At 33.8% G+C, this 18012-nt stretch overlaps 1 protein-coding gene across 2 annotated transcripts in view; it reads right to left on the reverse strand.

The window, feature by feature from the left end:
* LOC150101396 (alpha-soluble NSF attachment protein-like) overlaps window positions 1–18012 on the reverse strand; it is a 209880-nt gene that overhangs the window by 68471 nt on the left and 123397 nt on the right. For both annotated transcript variants that reach the window (XM_090400554.1, XM_090400553.1), the window contains exon 6: window positions 15045–15100. In XM_090400554.1, coding sequence (XP_090256680.1) covers window positions 15045–15100 — 56 coding nt within the window. The remainder of the gene's footprint in view (window positions 1–15044; window positions 15101–18012) is intronic.

The raw sequence follows: 18012 nt of genomic DNA on the forward strand, positions 1-18012 counted from the left end.
TCTATGAACTAGTGTTTTTATAGTACCTACCTTTTGGCTGGGATGGTGATGTGATTCAGCGTGGATGTACTGGCCTGTACGAGTCTCTTTCCTATAGACTGTGAATTGTAGATAACCATCTGGTTGGCGAAGAATCAAGAGGTCTAGAAAGGCTAACTGCTTATTTACTTCTGCTTGTAGGGTGAACTGGATCCTTGGATGAAGTGCATTAATTTTTGAGAGAAACTGTTGTAGTTCTTCTGAGGTGCCCTTCCATATGGCAAAAATGTCATCCAAATGTCATCTGAACCAAATGTTAGTCAGTAATGGGTAATCCAATATCTCCTGCTATTGCCAACTACTTCATGGAGCATTTCGAATATATATATATATATATATACGATATATATATATATATATATATATATATATATATAAATAAATTATTTTAATTATAATGAATAATTAAATAATTAAATTTAAATAATTAAAAATAAATAATAATAATTAAATAAATTAAGGAAATTTAACATGTTCACTGCCAACTACGAGTATACTCGTAGTTGGTAAACCAGCTACACAAGCCAGCTACGAGTATACTCGTATGATGCTTACCGCCGGCAACGAGATTACCGTACTGACCTTGAAGAAGTGAAAATGCTTGGCTTGTGGAGCTAGCATCAAAACTGTGTATTCTCATAGATGGTTTATGCTCTGCACAAGCCAACTACGAATATACTCGTATGATGCTTTCCGCCGGCAACGAGATTACCATACTGACCTTGAAGAAGTGAAATTGCTCAGCGTACGGGAACAGACTATGCTGAAGTAGCATGGCAGCGAATGTGTTAACCTTAACTACTTAGGTGGCGCTTTGTGAATATAGTAGTTATTGTTTAATTAGCCTTGTACCTGTACTGATGATGCCTGTGATAGTCAGGTGAAAATTCTACGAATAAAGAATAATTTATGTGAGTTAATTCCGTTATTATAATAGTTAGTAATATGTCTACTCACGGTATTTACTTACTGAAAGTTAGTTATGCAAGTTCTTCATGTAGTACTATCAAAATATCGTGTACACCCCCTGAAGGTATGTGTCAGGAATTTGATGATGTTAACATTAATTGTACTAATAAAAACACTTGAAAATTGTTACAAAAAAAAAAAAAAAAAAGATAAGCATGGAAACCACTCATATTCACTTTTTTTTTTTTGTTGTTACTTCACACAACTAAGCAAACAATTCACTAATACATAAAATCATAGCGAATCACTATAATCAGCAAGTTTGCTTTTAATAATAAAAATCATTTATCCCACAATGTGCATATCTGTATACTCGTGACTTCCACCTGTTGACGTATAATCAAAGAACATTTTCTTGTATCTCTTTTTCACTATGGTGCACGTGTCCACATGATACATCTTACTATTTGCCATAAGATGAAACACAAACTGAAGATTGTTCTTCCTTTCTGAGTAACTTTGGAAAAAAACAAACTTAACTAATAAAAGTAGAGGCAAAATTTGTGCGTTTGTTAGAAATACACTGAGGGTTGAGTGGACATTCTATTTACTATCTGTTTTATGAAGTGACATCTTGCAGATTCAAAACTTGACTTCCAAGTACCCACTAGTTGCTAAAAGCTGGTATGTAATTTCACTTCATTGGGAAAAATAAATAAATAAATAAACTCAGAAAATCAGTCATGTAGATGTGACTAAGATATTTTATGTATTCCAAAAGAAAATTCATGGTAATATAGACATCACGGTATTTGAACATGCTATATTACTTTGACATTCAGATTAATGTTTCATTAATTCTTTGGGAAATATAAGGACTCCAATTCTTATATGAAACATTCATGAATACTAATAATTTCAATAACAATCATGTTTTACTTCATATTTTTAGTATTCCAATTTACATATTTAATATTTTCATTTTTCCAATAAATATTCCTAGTTCTAATAATAGTTTGACCTAATAATAGTGTACCCAGAAATGACACAGTGAATCTACTTATAAATCTTTTCTAAATGGACACTGTATTCTATTCAACCACTGCATGGAAAACACTTTTTTCATATTTCAAGACAAATATTGGGAACAAAAAAAAGGACTTGCCATGGATTCTTCCCTTTCTCCAGCTCTAGCCAGCCTGTTTATGGAAAATTTCAAAACTAATTCATTAAAAACTTATCAGAAGAAACCAAAAGTTTGGTTAGGTTACATCAATGATATTTTCGTCATTTGGTCGGGAACGGTGGATGAGCTAACTGCTTTCAAAGATAATCTGAACAACTTGCATCCCAATATGAAATTCGCTATTGAACTAGAACAGCACAAAAAATTACCTATCCTTGTGAAAGTAAATCAAGAAGAAAAAAGGTTACCATATACAGAAAAAAAGCCACAATGGGAAGATTTTTAAATAACTCTTCACAGCACCATCCACTGCAAAAGACAGGCATAATTAAAACTTTATGAGACATAGCATACAATATATCAAGCATGCCAATTAAAAAGAACGAAGAACTGCACTATCCGAAACAGAACCTCGCACTTAATGGTTTCGAACCAAAGCTGATCAGAAAAATTCTTAATACATCTCCTTCAACTCTCTCACTTAAACAAGATTTCAAGAATGCAATCAAGCTGCCTTACATCAAAAATTTCAGTGACAAAGTGGCTGCATTGCTCCACAAGTACAACATAAAAGTGGCCTTGTTGAAAGTTTATTTTTCACTTGGTTAGAGTATAATAAATTTAGTTTAATCCTTTATCCAAGTGTGAGCAAACAAAGTTTGCACCTGAAAGTATCTTCAGGACTGGGGTAAGGTGGTACAACACCAGGACACTCCTTGCAAAGGTGGAGCAAGCTACCAATATCCTATCTCAGTATCTCCAATAATGCAAAACACATCTCCTTGCGGATATGTCTAATGTTATGCATTAAGGGAAAGGCCACAACCCAGACTAGTTTCGACCTTTATTGAGGTCTCTTCAGTGGGAGCCAGGCCCAAGTGGAGATATCGGGCAGAAGCATTAGCAGGTCATCTCTACCTATAGGAGTTGTCAAATGGTGTGCCACCCATTTTTAATAAATTACTCTGGATTTAGAGAAAGATGTTGAAAGTTTATTTTTCACTTGGTTAGAGTATAATAAATTTAGTTTAATCCTTTATCCAAGTGTGAGCAAACAAAGTTTGCACCTGAAAGTATCTTCAGGACTTGGGCCTGGCTCCCACTGAAGAGACCTCAATAAAGGTCGAAACTAGTCTGGGTTGTGGCCTTTCCCTTAATGCATAACATTAGACATATCCACAAGATGTGTTTTGCATTATGGGAGATACTGAGATAAGATGTTGGTAGCTTCCTCCACCTTTGCAAGGAGTGTCTTGGTGTTGTACCACCTTACCCCAGTCCTGAAGATACTTTCAGGTGCAAACTTTGTTTGCTCTCACTTATAAAAGTGGCCTTTTTTACCTTTACAAAAAATATCAACATTCCTACATCCACCAAAACCTCCACATCACCCCCATGAAAAACAAGGCATCCATGAGATTCATTGCTCTTGTGACATTTGTTATGTAGGCCAGACAGAAAGGTCAGGAGAGATCTGCATGTCTGAACACTTAAAAGATGTCAAAAAAAGAAGCGAGCATAAATCAGGCCTGGCATTCCACACAACCACTACTGGCCATCAAGTACTCTGGCAACAAACAAAAATGTCATATATTGATAGTAACTGTTTCACAACAAGAAAATTTAAGGAAGCCTCATAAATGCTTAGAATCACTACACAATGCAATAAAAATCAAGGCATAATTTTACATCAAGTATGGTCTGCTCTCATCAAAAATTTAACTGCAATGGACCAAGGATATAGCATACATGATATGATACACGCATAAACCATGGTGTGCCACCCTTTTTTAATAAATTACTCTGGATTTAGAGAAAGATGTTGAAAGTTTATTTTTCACTTGGTTAGAGTATAATAAATTTAGTTTAATCCTTTATCCAAGTGTGAGCAAACAAAGTTTGCACCTGAAAGTATCTTCAGGACTTGGGCCTGGCTCCCACTGAAGAGACCTCAATAAAGGTCGAAACTAGTCTGGGTTGTGGCCTTTCCCTTAATGCATAACATTAGACATATCCACAAGGAGATGTGTTTTGCATTATGGGAGATACTGAGATAAGATGTTGGTAGCTTCCTCCACCTTTGCAAGGAGCATGATAGCAACAACTAGAAATGTTCCGACATGCATACAGTAATGAATTTATCAAAAACATCTAATATGTGTAATTAATTGTTAGGCTTTTGTGGTGTAAAACTTTTATGTATCACTATCCCTGATGATGTAAGTCTTACAATGCACGAAACTTGTTGGGTTTTAATTGTTTATTTTTAATAAATTCCTTATATTACAATGTGGTCTCAATACTGAAAACTTCCTACAGAACTGCTTAACACAGAAACCCATGTACAACAGAAAGGTGATTACAATCTCATGAGCAGTATAAAGCATAGGTCAGACCAGAGGTATAGCCTGTAAGATGAAGAAGGCAAAATCAGAATAAGAGAAAAAAATTGCTGAGTGAGATAATTTCATTAAAAAAGGAAGCAGTTTGAAAACAAGAACCAAACCCTGGAGTCTCATCAGCAAACTGAAGAAAACATGGATTCATCTAGAGAGGCATGGGGTGAAGTTGTACTCAGGGATAAAAAATAAGAATGCCATGGCAGACACAGAAAATTAAAGAAATAATCCTGGAAAACAGAAAACATACTAAAAGCTTCTTGCAAATAAGTAATCCAAACTAAAATTAATTGTGCTCTAAGATATGCAAAACTTTTTTGTGTTAATGTTATGAGATTCAGCCACAGGATATTGCCCATGGTTGCATTTCTTTACTCTTTTCAGACGATTGTTTGAGAGCCTCAGGAAAATAAGTCAAGTATGGGTTGTTTAAAATATCACTATTCTTGACATACAGCCAATATTATTGTTAAAAAAGTGTATATAATGCAATAAAAATGGTGAATGTAAAAAGCAACTTAATAATATATGGTGCTTACAGGATCCTAAGGTCCATGATCTATCTGGATTGGCTTTTGTAACCATAATTTTAGGATAAAGTGGTTAGCCTTATACCTAAATATATATTTTTATGTATAAGTACATGTTCTCTTTTCTCATCTTACTTTACCTTCCATATTTTATTTTGTTTCTGTTGCATGCTTGCATTAATATCCCATTATCCCATGTGTGTGAAGCCTGAATGGTCTGTTATGTCCCAAGTTATTTGGCTTCTTTGAAACCTAATTAATGCTCTGAGGGTGTATTATATAATACACTACACAGATATTACTATCTGTGTAGTGTATTATCGCTATTATTAGAGCTCTTATGACCAGTCTGTTTTGCAAGATGAAAATATCAAGTTTCTGGGAAGGAGAACCTTGTCACCTCTGTATGAAATTAGCTTACCCTGAACTGAAAAGCCCTGATGAAGTTTATTTGCATCCTAGGCAGGATCTGAACCTAGTTCTCTCCACCTAGAGATACAAAACTAAGAAATAAAAAATTTTAAAAAATTATAAGTTTTAATAAGTTAGAGAATTTATCTGAATACAGATAAATATTCTGAAGTTCTTGAGATGTATCAAATTTAGAACTTTGTATTCAAGAAATACAAGTTATAATCCTAATTCTGATATCATGTTAGCATGACATCCACTTTCCAACCAACAGGCTGTGGATTGAAATCCACATTTATGATTGCATTTAAGGTAGGAGATGAATTTCATCATCCAGTGTGAAACTACTAACCCACTTACTGGAAGCCTAAAATAGGACCTTCAGTAAATGGAAGTCCCACTTACTAAAGCTTGAAGATATTCAATGTTTGGTCTCCAGATCAAGGTTTCTAGATTATGCAAAAATACAAAAAATATATACATAAAATTAATGAGAAAAAACAAAACTCATCCACCCCCTGTAAATGAAGCCAGAAGGTGTGACTCCTTGCATATGGAAATATGACCTGCATAACTTCAACCTTGTATCACTTCTGGCCAGCGATGAGACTACAATAAAGGTCAAAACTGGTCTTTAATATCCTATCATGTGCTTTGCATGATAGGATATTAAAGCAACTGATGAGAAGTCATTAACCTCCATATACAAGTAGCCCAAGCATGAAGTCACTGCACACACACAAATTTTGTTTGCTTACACTTGGATAAAGGATTAAACCTAGAATACGATGGTGGTCTGAAAAGTTCTCGGCCTAACAATGAAAAAACAAATTCATAATTTCAGAATTATTTTTATATTTCAACATAATCTCCCTTATGACTAATACATTTATTCCAGCGACGCTCTGGCGCCATTATCCCATCCCTATAGTGGTTCTCAGTAAGATCTGCAAAATACCCTTCTACAGTTGTAATCACCTTTTGATTCTAAGAAAAACACTGACCAGCGAGGAAGGATTTTAGTTTTGGGAAGAGACAGAAGTCAGAGGGAGCCAAATCTGGGGAATAGGACGAATGTTCCAACAATTCATAGTGCAGATCCCTTAATTTTCCCATTGCCAAAACACCTTTGTGGGCAGGTGCATTATCCTGATGAAAGATGATTTTTTTTCTTCTGCAAACCGGGTCTTTTCTCATGAATTTTTTTGTCTAGTCTAGTTAAAAGATCAGAATAATATTCCCCAGTTATTGTTTTGCCTTTTTCAAGATAATTAATAAACAAAATGCCTTTAGCATCCCAAAAAAACCGATGCTATGACCTTTCCTGCTGATGGAACGAACTTTGTCTTCTTTGGCACTGAACAACCGGCTTCTGTCCACTGTTTTGACTGCTGTTTGGATTCTGATGTGTAATGGTGAATCCGAGTCTCATCCATAGTAATAAATCGATGCACAAAATCAGTTTTATTCTTGTTAAAACGCTCCAAGCACTGTTCAGAGATTTTCATGCAAGTGCGTTTCTGATCTGCTGTGAACAAGTGCAGCACCCATCTTGCACAAAGCTTTTTCATATGCAATTCTTCATGCAAAATATATCCTACACATTCTTTTGAAATGCCTCTAGTCTCAGCAATTTCACGCACTTTGACTCGCCGGTCATCCAATACCATATTGTGCACTTGATCAATGATTTCTGGTGTTGTTACACTTTTTGGACGTCCTTCACCTGGATCATCTTCAAGGTTGGTATGGCCAAGTTTAAACTCAGCAGCCCATTTCTTTCTTAACCTCCCAACCGGCCGGTGTGGATTAAATATTCAACTCTTCCTAGCTTTTTTCATGGATCAAAACTTCCTCGGCATTCTACCTTTTATCATGCCATTACCTTCCTCCGCCGTTAATCTCGTTACGGCTATTCTATAGCATTAGTGGATTAACTGTTGCTGAGTGACCTTTGGCTCCCCTCCCCCTGTCTTTACGTCTGTTGTGTTGCTTAGAATGTCATTTACTGTCCTAAGTTAGTTGACCTTTCTTGCCTCTAAAATGATTTATTGTGTCTCTTCCCAAAAATTGAAACCAATTTCACATATGCGAAAAAAAAATCAATCCTGAAATGCCCACTGATCAGCTTTTGCAATGAATCTATTTACTGATAGTGAATTTGGTTTATTTTATTCTACAAATCAGTGCACCGGAAGAGATGCACTGATTGTTCTTTCACTTTACGTATAATAATTGAATAATTTTTTTTCGAATTTTAAAATTTTCAAATGTTTGCTTTGAAAATATTATGTCAAATATTTATATTTTTAAATAATATTTATTGAAATAAATATGTCCTTTTTCTTTCGTTTCTAGCGAAATAGCATTATATGGATCATCACATTTCAGATTTAGAAACGATTTTTTGTTATTCATAAAGACAAAAAAAAAATGTTAAAATGCTAAATTGCCTTACTCGGTTTCCGATTGTGTCTTTTTGGTATCAAAAATTTATATCCAATGATATTTTAGCAGTGATTCTTCCCCTTCGTCATTTATTTATTTATTTGTATTATGCATATTACGATAATATCTAGTGCATAACTTCGTAGATATGTTGAAAATATAATGTGAAAAATATCATATACGGAATGATTCAACATTTTTGCTCATTTTGAAGATTTTCTAATGCTTTCCCCCACTCCTTATTCTCTCCTGGAACTGAATTGCATACCTACTCTAAATTTCTATACAGGTTTGAAAGCTTTTCTAGACAGCATTCAAAATCAATTACTTCATTTTACCATTTTGACAAAATATATACGGCAATCAGATTGTATCGTGAAGCTTTTAAATCTGTTGTATTTATTTGCAATCTAAAACCAGCTGTTCTACTGCCCGCTGAAATTATGTGAAATTTTAGAAATGATATGCTATATTTTCACCATGCAAAATTGTTTATATGCATACCACACAAAAGAAAGTTCAGTAGTATTATTTGTGTTTGTTTTTCTTTTAAAAAAATCTAAATATTACTTCTTCTGCCGCTGGAAGCTATTTCTGAAATAATCTACGTCTTATAAATACTTGGTAATTCTACAAATCAGTGCACCGGAAGAGTTGCACTGATTGATCTTTCACTTTACGTATAATAATTGAATATTTTTTTTTTCGAATTTCAGAATTTTCAAATGTTTGCTTTGAAAATATTATGTCAAATATTTATATTTTTAAACAATATTTATTGAAATAAATATGTCCCTTTTCTTTCGTTTCTAGCGAAATAGCATTATATGGATCATCTCATTTCAGTTTTAGAAACCATTTTTTGTTATTCATAAAGACAAAAAAAAAAAAAATGTTAAATTGCTACATTGCATTACTCGGTTTCCGATTGTGTGTCTTTTTGGTATCAAAAATTTATATCCAATGATATTTTAGCAGTGATTCTTCGCCTTCGTCATTTATTTATTTATTTATTTGTATTATGCATATTACGATAATATCTAGTGCACATCCTCGTAGATATGTTGAAAATATAATGGGAAAAATATCATATACGGAATGATTCAAAATTCTTTTTCATTTTGAAGATTTTCTAATGCTTCCCCCCCCCTCCTTATCCTCTCCTAGAACTCACAGGTTTGAAAGCTTTTCTAGACAGCATTCAAAATCAATTACTTCATTTTACCATTTTGACAAAAGATATATGGCAATCAGATTGTATTGTGAAACTTCTAATTCTGTTCTATTTATTTGCAATGTAAAACCAGCTGTTCTACTGCCCGCTGAAATTATGTGAAATTTTAGAAATAATATGCTATATTTTCACCATGCAAAATTGTTTATATGCATACCACACAAAAGAAAGTTCGGTAGTATTATTTTTGTTTGTTTTTCTTTAAAAAAATCTAAATATTACTTCTGCTGCTGGAAGCTATTTCTGAAGTAATCTACGTCTTATAAATACTTGGTATATATCCTCTTAGCTGGAGGAAAAGCTGAAGGCTTATTGCTCTCAATGCTATTGAGAAAGAAAGGGGAGAACACTAAAGTCGCACTAAATTGCCTCAAGCTGTAGTGCAGAATACACCAAGAATGTCTTGTTTTCTTTTCGATTGTTGATTACCGATATCCTAACAGAAATGCTGACATTTCGTTTACATGCTTATACATTATTTATGCCAAAATAATTTCTTAATTTATAATAATCAATTTCACTTTTATTATCAAAAAATTATAGATTATTTCATACAATTATCTTGAAAAAGAGGATTTGAATTATTTTAAAAGAAAAGGTGCATATGCGTTTCATAATCTTCTTTTTTTTTGGGGGGGGGGGAGTATATACCTAATCAATCTGCGGATATTTCAGATAATTTATTTCATAAATCGTTCGTAAGACAACTGTTACAAACGTAAATCACTTGGGGAACATACCCATTCGTTTTAGTGTAAAATAGTAGCAAAGGTTCAGTTACTTTAGATATCTAATCTAGAAGAAAATGTTATGTCTGCTGAGATTAGTATCTTACGTGAATATTTTTTCTGACATGATTTCTCTATTCGTTATAATGTAACCAATTTCCAGATTTTTTCCCTCCTACAGACTTCATGTTTATGCAGTGATTTCTTCTTTGTACTACAAGAAAAAAAATCAGATAATAGGAGAAAAATATGTAGTATTTTCTTTTCCACTGGCTGAATTTACAATGTTCTTTCTTTGTGTTTTGAAGAGAAAGTGCAAATGACTTTTTTCTTACTATTTTTGCCATTATAACATCTCATATAATTATAAGAGTGACATTTTACTGTTTTTCTCCCACACGAGAAACAGAAATAAGGTAGTAATAATATTGTTGATTCTGCCAAACTCCATTGTAGCAGAAATTTTTATTACAAAACTTTGTAATATATATATATATATATATATATATATATATCAAACAAGAAATTTGGAACCCATATCACATCAATGTTGAGTGTTGGCAAGGTGAAAATGTTCCCGTTAATATTTATATATTTCATTTATTAACTAGGGGGCTATATCCCCCCTGTGTTCCGGTATGGTAGGCCAGTTCTCCTTCAATTGTGATAACTCGAAAGGGGGTCCCGCCCCTGAATTTTGAAGACTCGACACTCACGGTAGCCCCTGACTTTCAAAACGTTTCGAAAAACATGACATAAAAAGGCTTATCATTTTATATATATATATATATATATATATATTAGGGTAACCAAGTTATTTTATAAACTTGGTTATTTTTACCAAGTTTATAAAATAACGACTTTCCCTCGCAGCTAAGCTCAGATTTCTCCCTTCGATAGCTTTCCTGAAGCCAGATCTGGAGGCATATCTCGCCTTTCCAGTTATTTTGAAATTTATAACCAAGTTTATAAAATAACTTGGTTATCCTAATATACAATATCCCCAAGTTTAAAAAAAAAAAAAATTATTACATCTATCTATCTATATATCTATATATATATATAGGGTAGATTTTATTTCATTATTTTTTATTGTTTTGGTGAAATACTTTACCTGGAATACTCTTTCCAGTTCCTCTTATATTTTATTCCTTTGAAAATATCATTCTGTGTCATAAAAAGAACTTAAAAATTAGCCTTCAAGATGAAAAAAGAAACAGTACATTCGGGTATCCCTCTATCAATATTTGTAGTCCTGAAAAGGACTGTTTTGATGGCCTTGAAAACTAACATTCTTTATTTCATACTGTTCAGAATTTAAAATTCTTGAACAGTGTGGAACATCTTGAAGCAAGGGTAAACACACAAAGCAGTTTTACACTCAGGGCACCAGATTTTTGTTTCCTTTCTGATATTTTTTTTATTACATACATAGCATTTGCGTGCAGGTTTTTTTTTATTAGCCGTTGGTGGTAGATTTTCCGGATAATGGTTGGAGTTAGCAGCGTTCAACCTCAGATGTCTGGCAGGATTTCCTGTTTTTCTGCTTGCTGAAGAAGGCGTATGTGCATGCAGCAATGCTTTCGCAATTTCTATTCTGTATTCTAGATATGTTATGGTAGACAAACATTTTTTCTTGTGCAGGAGGAAACTGTTCCAAATAACAAAATCTAATAGATGTCCAAACACTTTTTTGTAATATTTTTTATGCTGTTTCCTCATTACAGAGTAGAATGATAGCTGCTGATCGCACCTGTCGACTCCACCCATAGTGTCGTTGTATGCACACACAGCAATAGGTTTTTCTTTCTTCAAACCATGCTTCTCCACGGATTCCGTTGATGGATTGTGCAGGGAAAACAGCAGAAAAACATCTCTTTTGTCTTTCCAACGTAGTGCAAAGACTTTCCCTCGCTGATAAGCTCGGATTTCCCCCTTCGATAGCTTTCCTGGAGCCAGATCTGGAGGCATATCTCGCCTTTTTGCATTTACAGTACCATAACTATCTGTACGATGCTGTAAAAGCAAATCAGCGAGTTCAGGACACATATAATAATTATCCATTATAATGCAGTAACCTTTCCCCAGTAAAGGGTCTAGTAACTGCATTACTGCACGCATCGACAAGGGGAGATCCGAATATTTATCATGCTCGATTACAGTTTGCTTTCCCGTATAAGGTTTGAAATCCCAAAGATATCCACTTTCGGATTCGCAAAGCATAAAAAATTTTACTCCATACTTCGCTTTCTTTTTGGGAATATACTGCTTACATTTCAGTCTACCTTTGAATGGCATAAGGCTTTCATCGATACTCAAGTCTCTCTCAGGAATGTAGAGTGATCTACATTTCTGACGGATTTTCATCAGAAAATCATAAATTTTGTTGAGGACTGGGCAAGGATGTGTTGCCTGATCGTATTCCTCGTTATTCTGAAAATGCAAATACTTCATGATGAGACTGAACTGTTTTTCAGTCATAACATCACGAAACATTGGCGTGTTCAGAATCCAGTCTGTAGACCAATACATTTCGAGAGCGGGCTTTTTCACGATACCTTGCACAATCAAGAGTGCTATAAATGTAAGGAGCATGTTGATATCTATTGGGCTCCAAAGTTTACTGCGAGAATGCGGACTGTACTCAACTTGCTGATGTTGTTGGCAAGCATAAAGGTTAGTCTGTTCCACTATGAAGGAAAGAATATCATCGTCTAAAAATAGACGGAAAGAACTTAAAATATTACTGGAGTCAAAGTCTTCAGTAATTCCTGGCTTACCTATGAAGGGAAACCGTGGACAAGCTGGTGTACGTTCAGTGGCGATCACCCATTTTCTGCACGAAGACATATCTAAAGTACAGGCAGAATCGCTATCTTCAGAGCTAGAAAGATTTCTCTCCTCATCAGTAGAACAAGAGCTGCTCGAAAGGCGAAGGCTCCAACTTTTCTGCATCCCACGAAGTTTTCTTTTCTTACCATGAGTGTCACTGCTACTGCTGCTGCTGCTTGCCATCTTGTAAATGAATTGTGTCTTGAATATACTTACTAATTATTCTTTTCTGCCCAGTAGTTCCTTTCTGCCCAGCTCAAAGCTAATGGAGATTACTAACCCCCCAGTGAGAAACAGAACAATAGAACATGCAGCACACTAAAGAGCCTCAAGCAATATCTGAATATTTTACAGGCAGAAATTTCTTGTTTGGTTTTTCACTTTATTCTGATAATGCATTTGAAGGATGACAGTGCTTTCAAATATTAATTTACCTATATCCGAATATCACATAATTTCCTGATTTATAATAATGAGGAAATAATATGTATATTTTCTGATTTATAATTTGCTAATTTATAATAATCACCACATAGTTTCAGTATTGAAAAATTAAAGTTATGTGGAACAATTACTAGAGAAAAATAACGAATTAAATAAAAACTGTACCTATGTTTCATAACAGTTTTCGGGTGCGTGATAGTGATACAACGGGTGGGGGGGAAGTTAAACTATCAGAGGCGAAATAAAGTTCAATTCTATTGTGAAAGGAAGTGAAATTTCACATTTGATCTACATATTTTGAATGATAAAAATAAGCAAATATATCACTTACTTTAAAAATTGGAGAATAAAATATCTGAATTATGCAGAAAATATTAATCATAACTGTTAATTGCATTTTGTAATGACCAATTCTACAAGGAAACCAAGATTGTGTACAAAGAACAATAAATTACTATACAACATGAAGAAAAAATTTAGGGTTATGATTAAACAATTTCATGTTATTCTCTATAAAGCAAAGTTGCTCCAGCATGTCCTAAAGAAAATCTGTGAAGTATTATTCGCTTTCGATGGTTTAGTGCAAAAATAAAAATAATATAAACTGGAACGTCGGCAGCCGGTTTTATTTTCTTTTTTTTATTAAAGAATATTTCAAATAATTATCGTGAATTAATTTCTTCGAGAACAAAGAAAAATCATTTGACTAGTAAGCGATTAGAAAAAAATTAGCGCAAAAAAATTAAAAAATTAAATTGGTTCTCCAAGGTAAGGCAATATTTAAGTGAAGAAATTATGCAAGATCTTTATTTTGCCCAGACATTAAAATTGTATTGTAGAATAAAAGGAGAAAACAAAAATATAAATAATTTCTCTATTTTATTCTATCCTATATAACTAAAATCCAGTTATACAGCATGGAAAAAGGAAGTGCGTTTGTTGTTATAGGCAACTGCAGCTACGAACGCGAGATAATCCGATTAACCGTTCTCTTCAGCGTGAGGGATTATCACACTTTCTAATGGACATGACAGTCAAATTGCACTTCTTATCCAGGTTCTTTCAACAGGTGGGCTGAATCTTATCCAGATTTAGTTGGACGTCTATAGACGTCCTAGCCGGTAGGAAGGTTAATCGTCAAAAATGAAGGAGAAGAGTGCCCATAAACTTTTATGAACTTTGAATGAATTTCTTTTGGTGTTAAACCTTTTTTTACAAAGAATTTTATAACTGCATGATACTCAATTTTACTCGTTTCAAGGAATACAGACAACACTTTTGCTTCAGACAGCTGTATAAAACATGAAATTGATAGAATGACTTGCAATTTCATATTGATGCTTATGACAGTTGTACACCAACTTAGAAAAAAAATCTTGCCGATAGTGTTGCCATCCATGGTTGAGGCCAAGAAATTTTCAGACCACCCTTGTATAATTTCTTGGCATCTTTAATTTATAGTTTAACGAAGTGAAAAAACATTTAACATGCTTATTTATCAACCATTAAAGAAATATTCAGGAAACAGAAAACAATGGGGTAGAGTGAGTCAGATGATACAAAATAGTATCACTGAGAAATAACTATAAGGTTTCTCTCAATTAATCAGTCTGGTTCAACTTATTGGATGCCTCATGAATGACAGTGATTGATCTAAATTCTGACATAGACCACTTTCATTCTACATCCAAGATGTCAAGCTATTTTTTTTTTTTTAAACAATGTTGCAGACGAAGAAAACTGCCTTCATTCTGTCAAAAAAACAGCAACTGCAATGGCTAAACAGAAATGAATTTGGTCAAAAAACTTAGAATCTAAAAATCACTTCTATCTAGGTCACCCTGATTTAGCCAAATGATTGATCATATGTAAAAACATAATTACCTGTTTGATTCTTCTCCTCTAAAGTAATCAGCAGCTTGCTCATAATGTGTCATTGCCTAAAAATGCAAATATAAGCCAAATCAGCAGTAAAAATGTGCATATTAATATATTTGAAAAATAAACTTTTTACATAAATTCTGTAAAATATTTTAAATATCATTAATGAAATAAAGCATTGAGTAAAAATAACCTTTCATATGAATATGAAGCATACATAATGCACAAATTGCACAATACCCTGTGTTTAAATGCTAAGGTATTAAAATTTTAAATGTTAAATACTAGCCAGTCAAATACAGGTCACAGAAGCAGTATGAACATTAAATTAATAATAATTAAGGAGCATGAGTCGATCCCTCAAGAAGTATGTCATCCAGATGGGGTGCAATGTGAATAGCCATATTGTCAATGTTATGGAACAGGAAATGAAAGCAAGTTTTTTATCCCCAGGACCAGAGCATAGTACTGAAGTCAATTAAACTGCTTGCAGAAGAATAACTGTTTATTTGGTTAATAAACAAAGACCATAAAAACATAATGACTTATATTGCATAATGTTTTTAAATAATTTTATTAAGTATCAAAGCAATAGCTATTGAAATTCTGAAAACGTTTTGAATAACCTTAGTAGTTTTAAGCTTTCACAAAAGTGAAAGACCTGTGAATAAGACACATCTGACTAGTTCCAAAAAGTTCAAATCTGTCAACATTATTCTCACCACCAATAGCTCATCTGAAATGGTTACCCTTAATCAGTCCTGAGACAATGCAACTATTCATGTGTTCCTTCCCATATGATTTTTTTCAAGAGTGATAAAACTTGGAGTACAATAATAGATCTTTCAGTGTCAATATGTCTATTAAATAACCATGATTCTTGACTATATATAATTTGCAAGCTTTTGAGCAAACAATTTTAACTGCCTTACTCTGCAAAAGATGACAAATAATTATTTCATGGTAGAAAAGCATTTATGAATGGATATATCGGTTGCTGGATGGGAAGAACATCGACAGTGCATGGGCAGCATTTAAAAAATATTTAAATGATGCAATATTAGAATGTGTCACGAGAGTTCAAAGAATAAATCGGGTACAAGTCAAATGGATGTGTAATCTTATAAAACTAAAAGTCTGAGTATGAAAAGAAAACTGGCTTTGCAAGATAAAGACAACACCAAAGAATTCTATCATTATGCTGCAAGTAAAAGAAAGAATGAATATGAAAGAATAACTCTACTCAATGCAGATGATTTGAGGGTGACAGATGCAGAAGAGGTTGTTCGAATAACGAGTGCCCATTTTGCTAAAAGAACCTGGTGTATGAAACATTGAGCTCACTGGATGAAGAAACTAAGGTGTATGAGGAGGAGGTATTATAGTTGTTGCACAAACTCAATAAGAATTCAGTAATCAGACAGATAGGATATCAGCACGGATGCTAAAAAAAAAAAAGTGTGCTGCTAAACTGGCTATTCCTTAAACCTGATTATATAATCTGAACATCAGAACAGTAAAGATTTCCTCAGGAGTGGTGAAGATTCTGGAAATATTGCTTAGGACATATTCAGAAATGGATTGACAGTGAATCTCTACATTGCAATAAACAGCATTGGTTTACTAAAGGGAAGGTTATGTTTCAGCAACTTGCTCACATTCTATAATAATGTTACAAATGAGCTAGACAAATAGAATAAATACACCATGATACTTCTGGATTTTGCAAAGGCTTTTGACAGAATACAGAATGGAAGACTTGTATAAACTGGAGAATATGGGATTGGATTTTAAACTCTTAGCATGGATAAGAGGATGGCTGACTGACATATATCAAAAAGTTGAATGTGGGGGATGTGAGTCTGCAAGATTTAACCACTGGTGTACCACAAGGATCTGTCTTTGGTCCACTGTTATTCAATCTGTGCATTAATGAGATTGGGAAGGATTTAACATGCAACTGTTTGCTGATGATGCAAAGATAGGTAGGTAGGGTAATCAGGAATGCAGTTGATATGCAGTACTTGTAGAATGATTTGAATAGCCTGGAATTACGGACATGGGAAGTTGAATGTCAGTTCAATGTCTGTAAATGTTAAACATTAAACTTCTAGTTTAATCCCACCATATTATATTGATGGGATTAAACTAAAAGAAGCTGATCAGGCTATTGTTTGTGAAGAGTTAGTAAATAGGAAGTTGAAGTGCAGAGTTGCAAATACAACTCAAAAGATAATTGCAATGGTGAAACAAACTTAGACATGTAAAGAATAGAATGTCATTTGCCTCTTTACAATGCTTTAATAAGATCCTCCTCACTTGGACACGTGCAGGTCTGGTCTTCTGGTTTCCGTTGTGATTCTGATACAGTGGAGAGAGTGCAAAAGAGTTAAAAATGATATGGAATACTGATTATGATGACAGATTGAGAATTTATAAACTACAGATACCTGCAAACAGGAGAAAGAGGGGTGATATGATCGAGAATTACAAACTTCTGAAAGGATCATATAGGATTTCAGTTGATGGAATTTTTTATTTTATGGAGGGTAGGTAAAGGATGAGAGAGAGAGAGAGAGCATCCTAGGAATCCGAGAATGAAAGCTGCCAAGAATTGGGTGAGATCTAGATTTTTCTCTCATAGAGTGGTGCGTGATTGGAATGGACTGCCACTGGATGTGTGTGCAAGCAGTGTGAATGAATTCAAAAATAAGTATGACACCTGGTGCACGTGGTATGTGGCCGCTCTCGATGAGTCCCTGACTCCCTGGAAGTCTCTCTCTTAATAATATTATATAACATGTACTACTCACTTATCTTGTTCGTGCCCTGTAGCACATAAAGTGGATGATCCATCTTTTCCTATTAATCCTGTATTTTGGAAATATTCTGCCTCTCACAACCAACCATCTTTCTTTCTTTTCCTGGTTTAATTCTTTGCCTAGTTAGTTTAATTTAGGCCTTACGTTTT

This window comes from Typopeltis vanoorti, chromosome 11 (assembly GCF_054136105.1).
Source record: "Typopeltis vanoorti isolate ZY-2024b chromosome 11, IOZ_Tvanoo_1.0, whole genome shotgun sequence".
Lineage (NCBI taxonomy): Eukaryota > Metazoa > Arthropoda > Arachnida > Uropygi > Thelyphonidae > Typopeltis > Typopeltis vanoorti.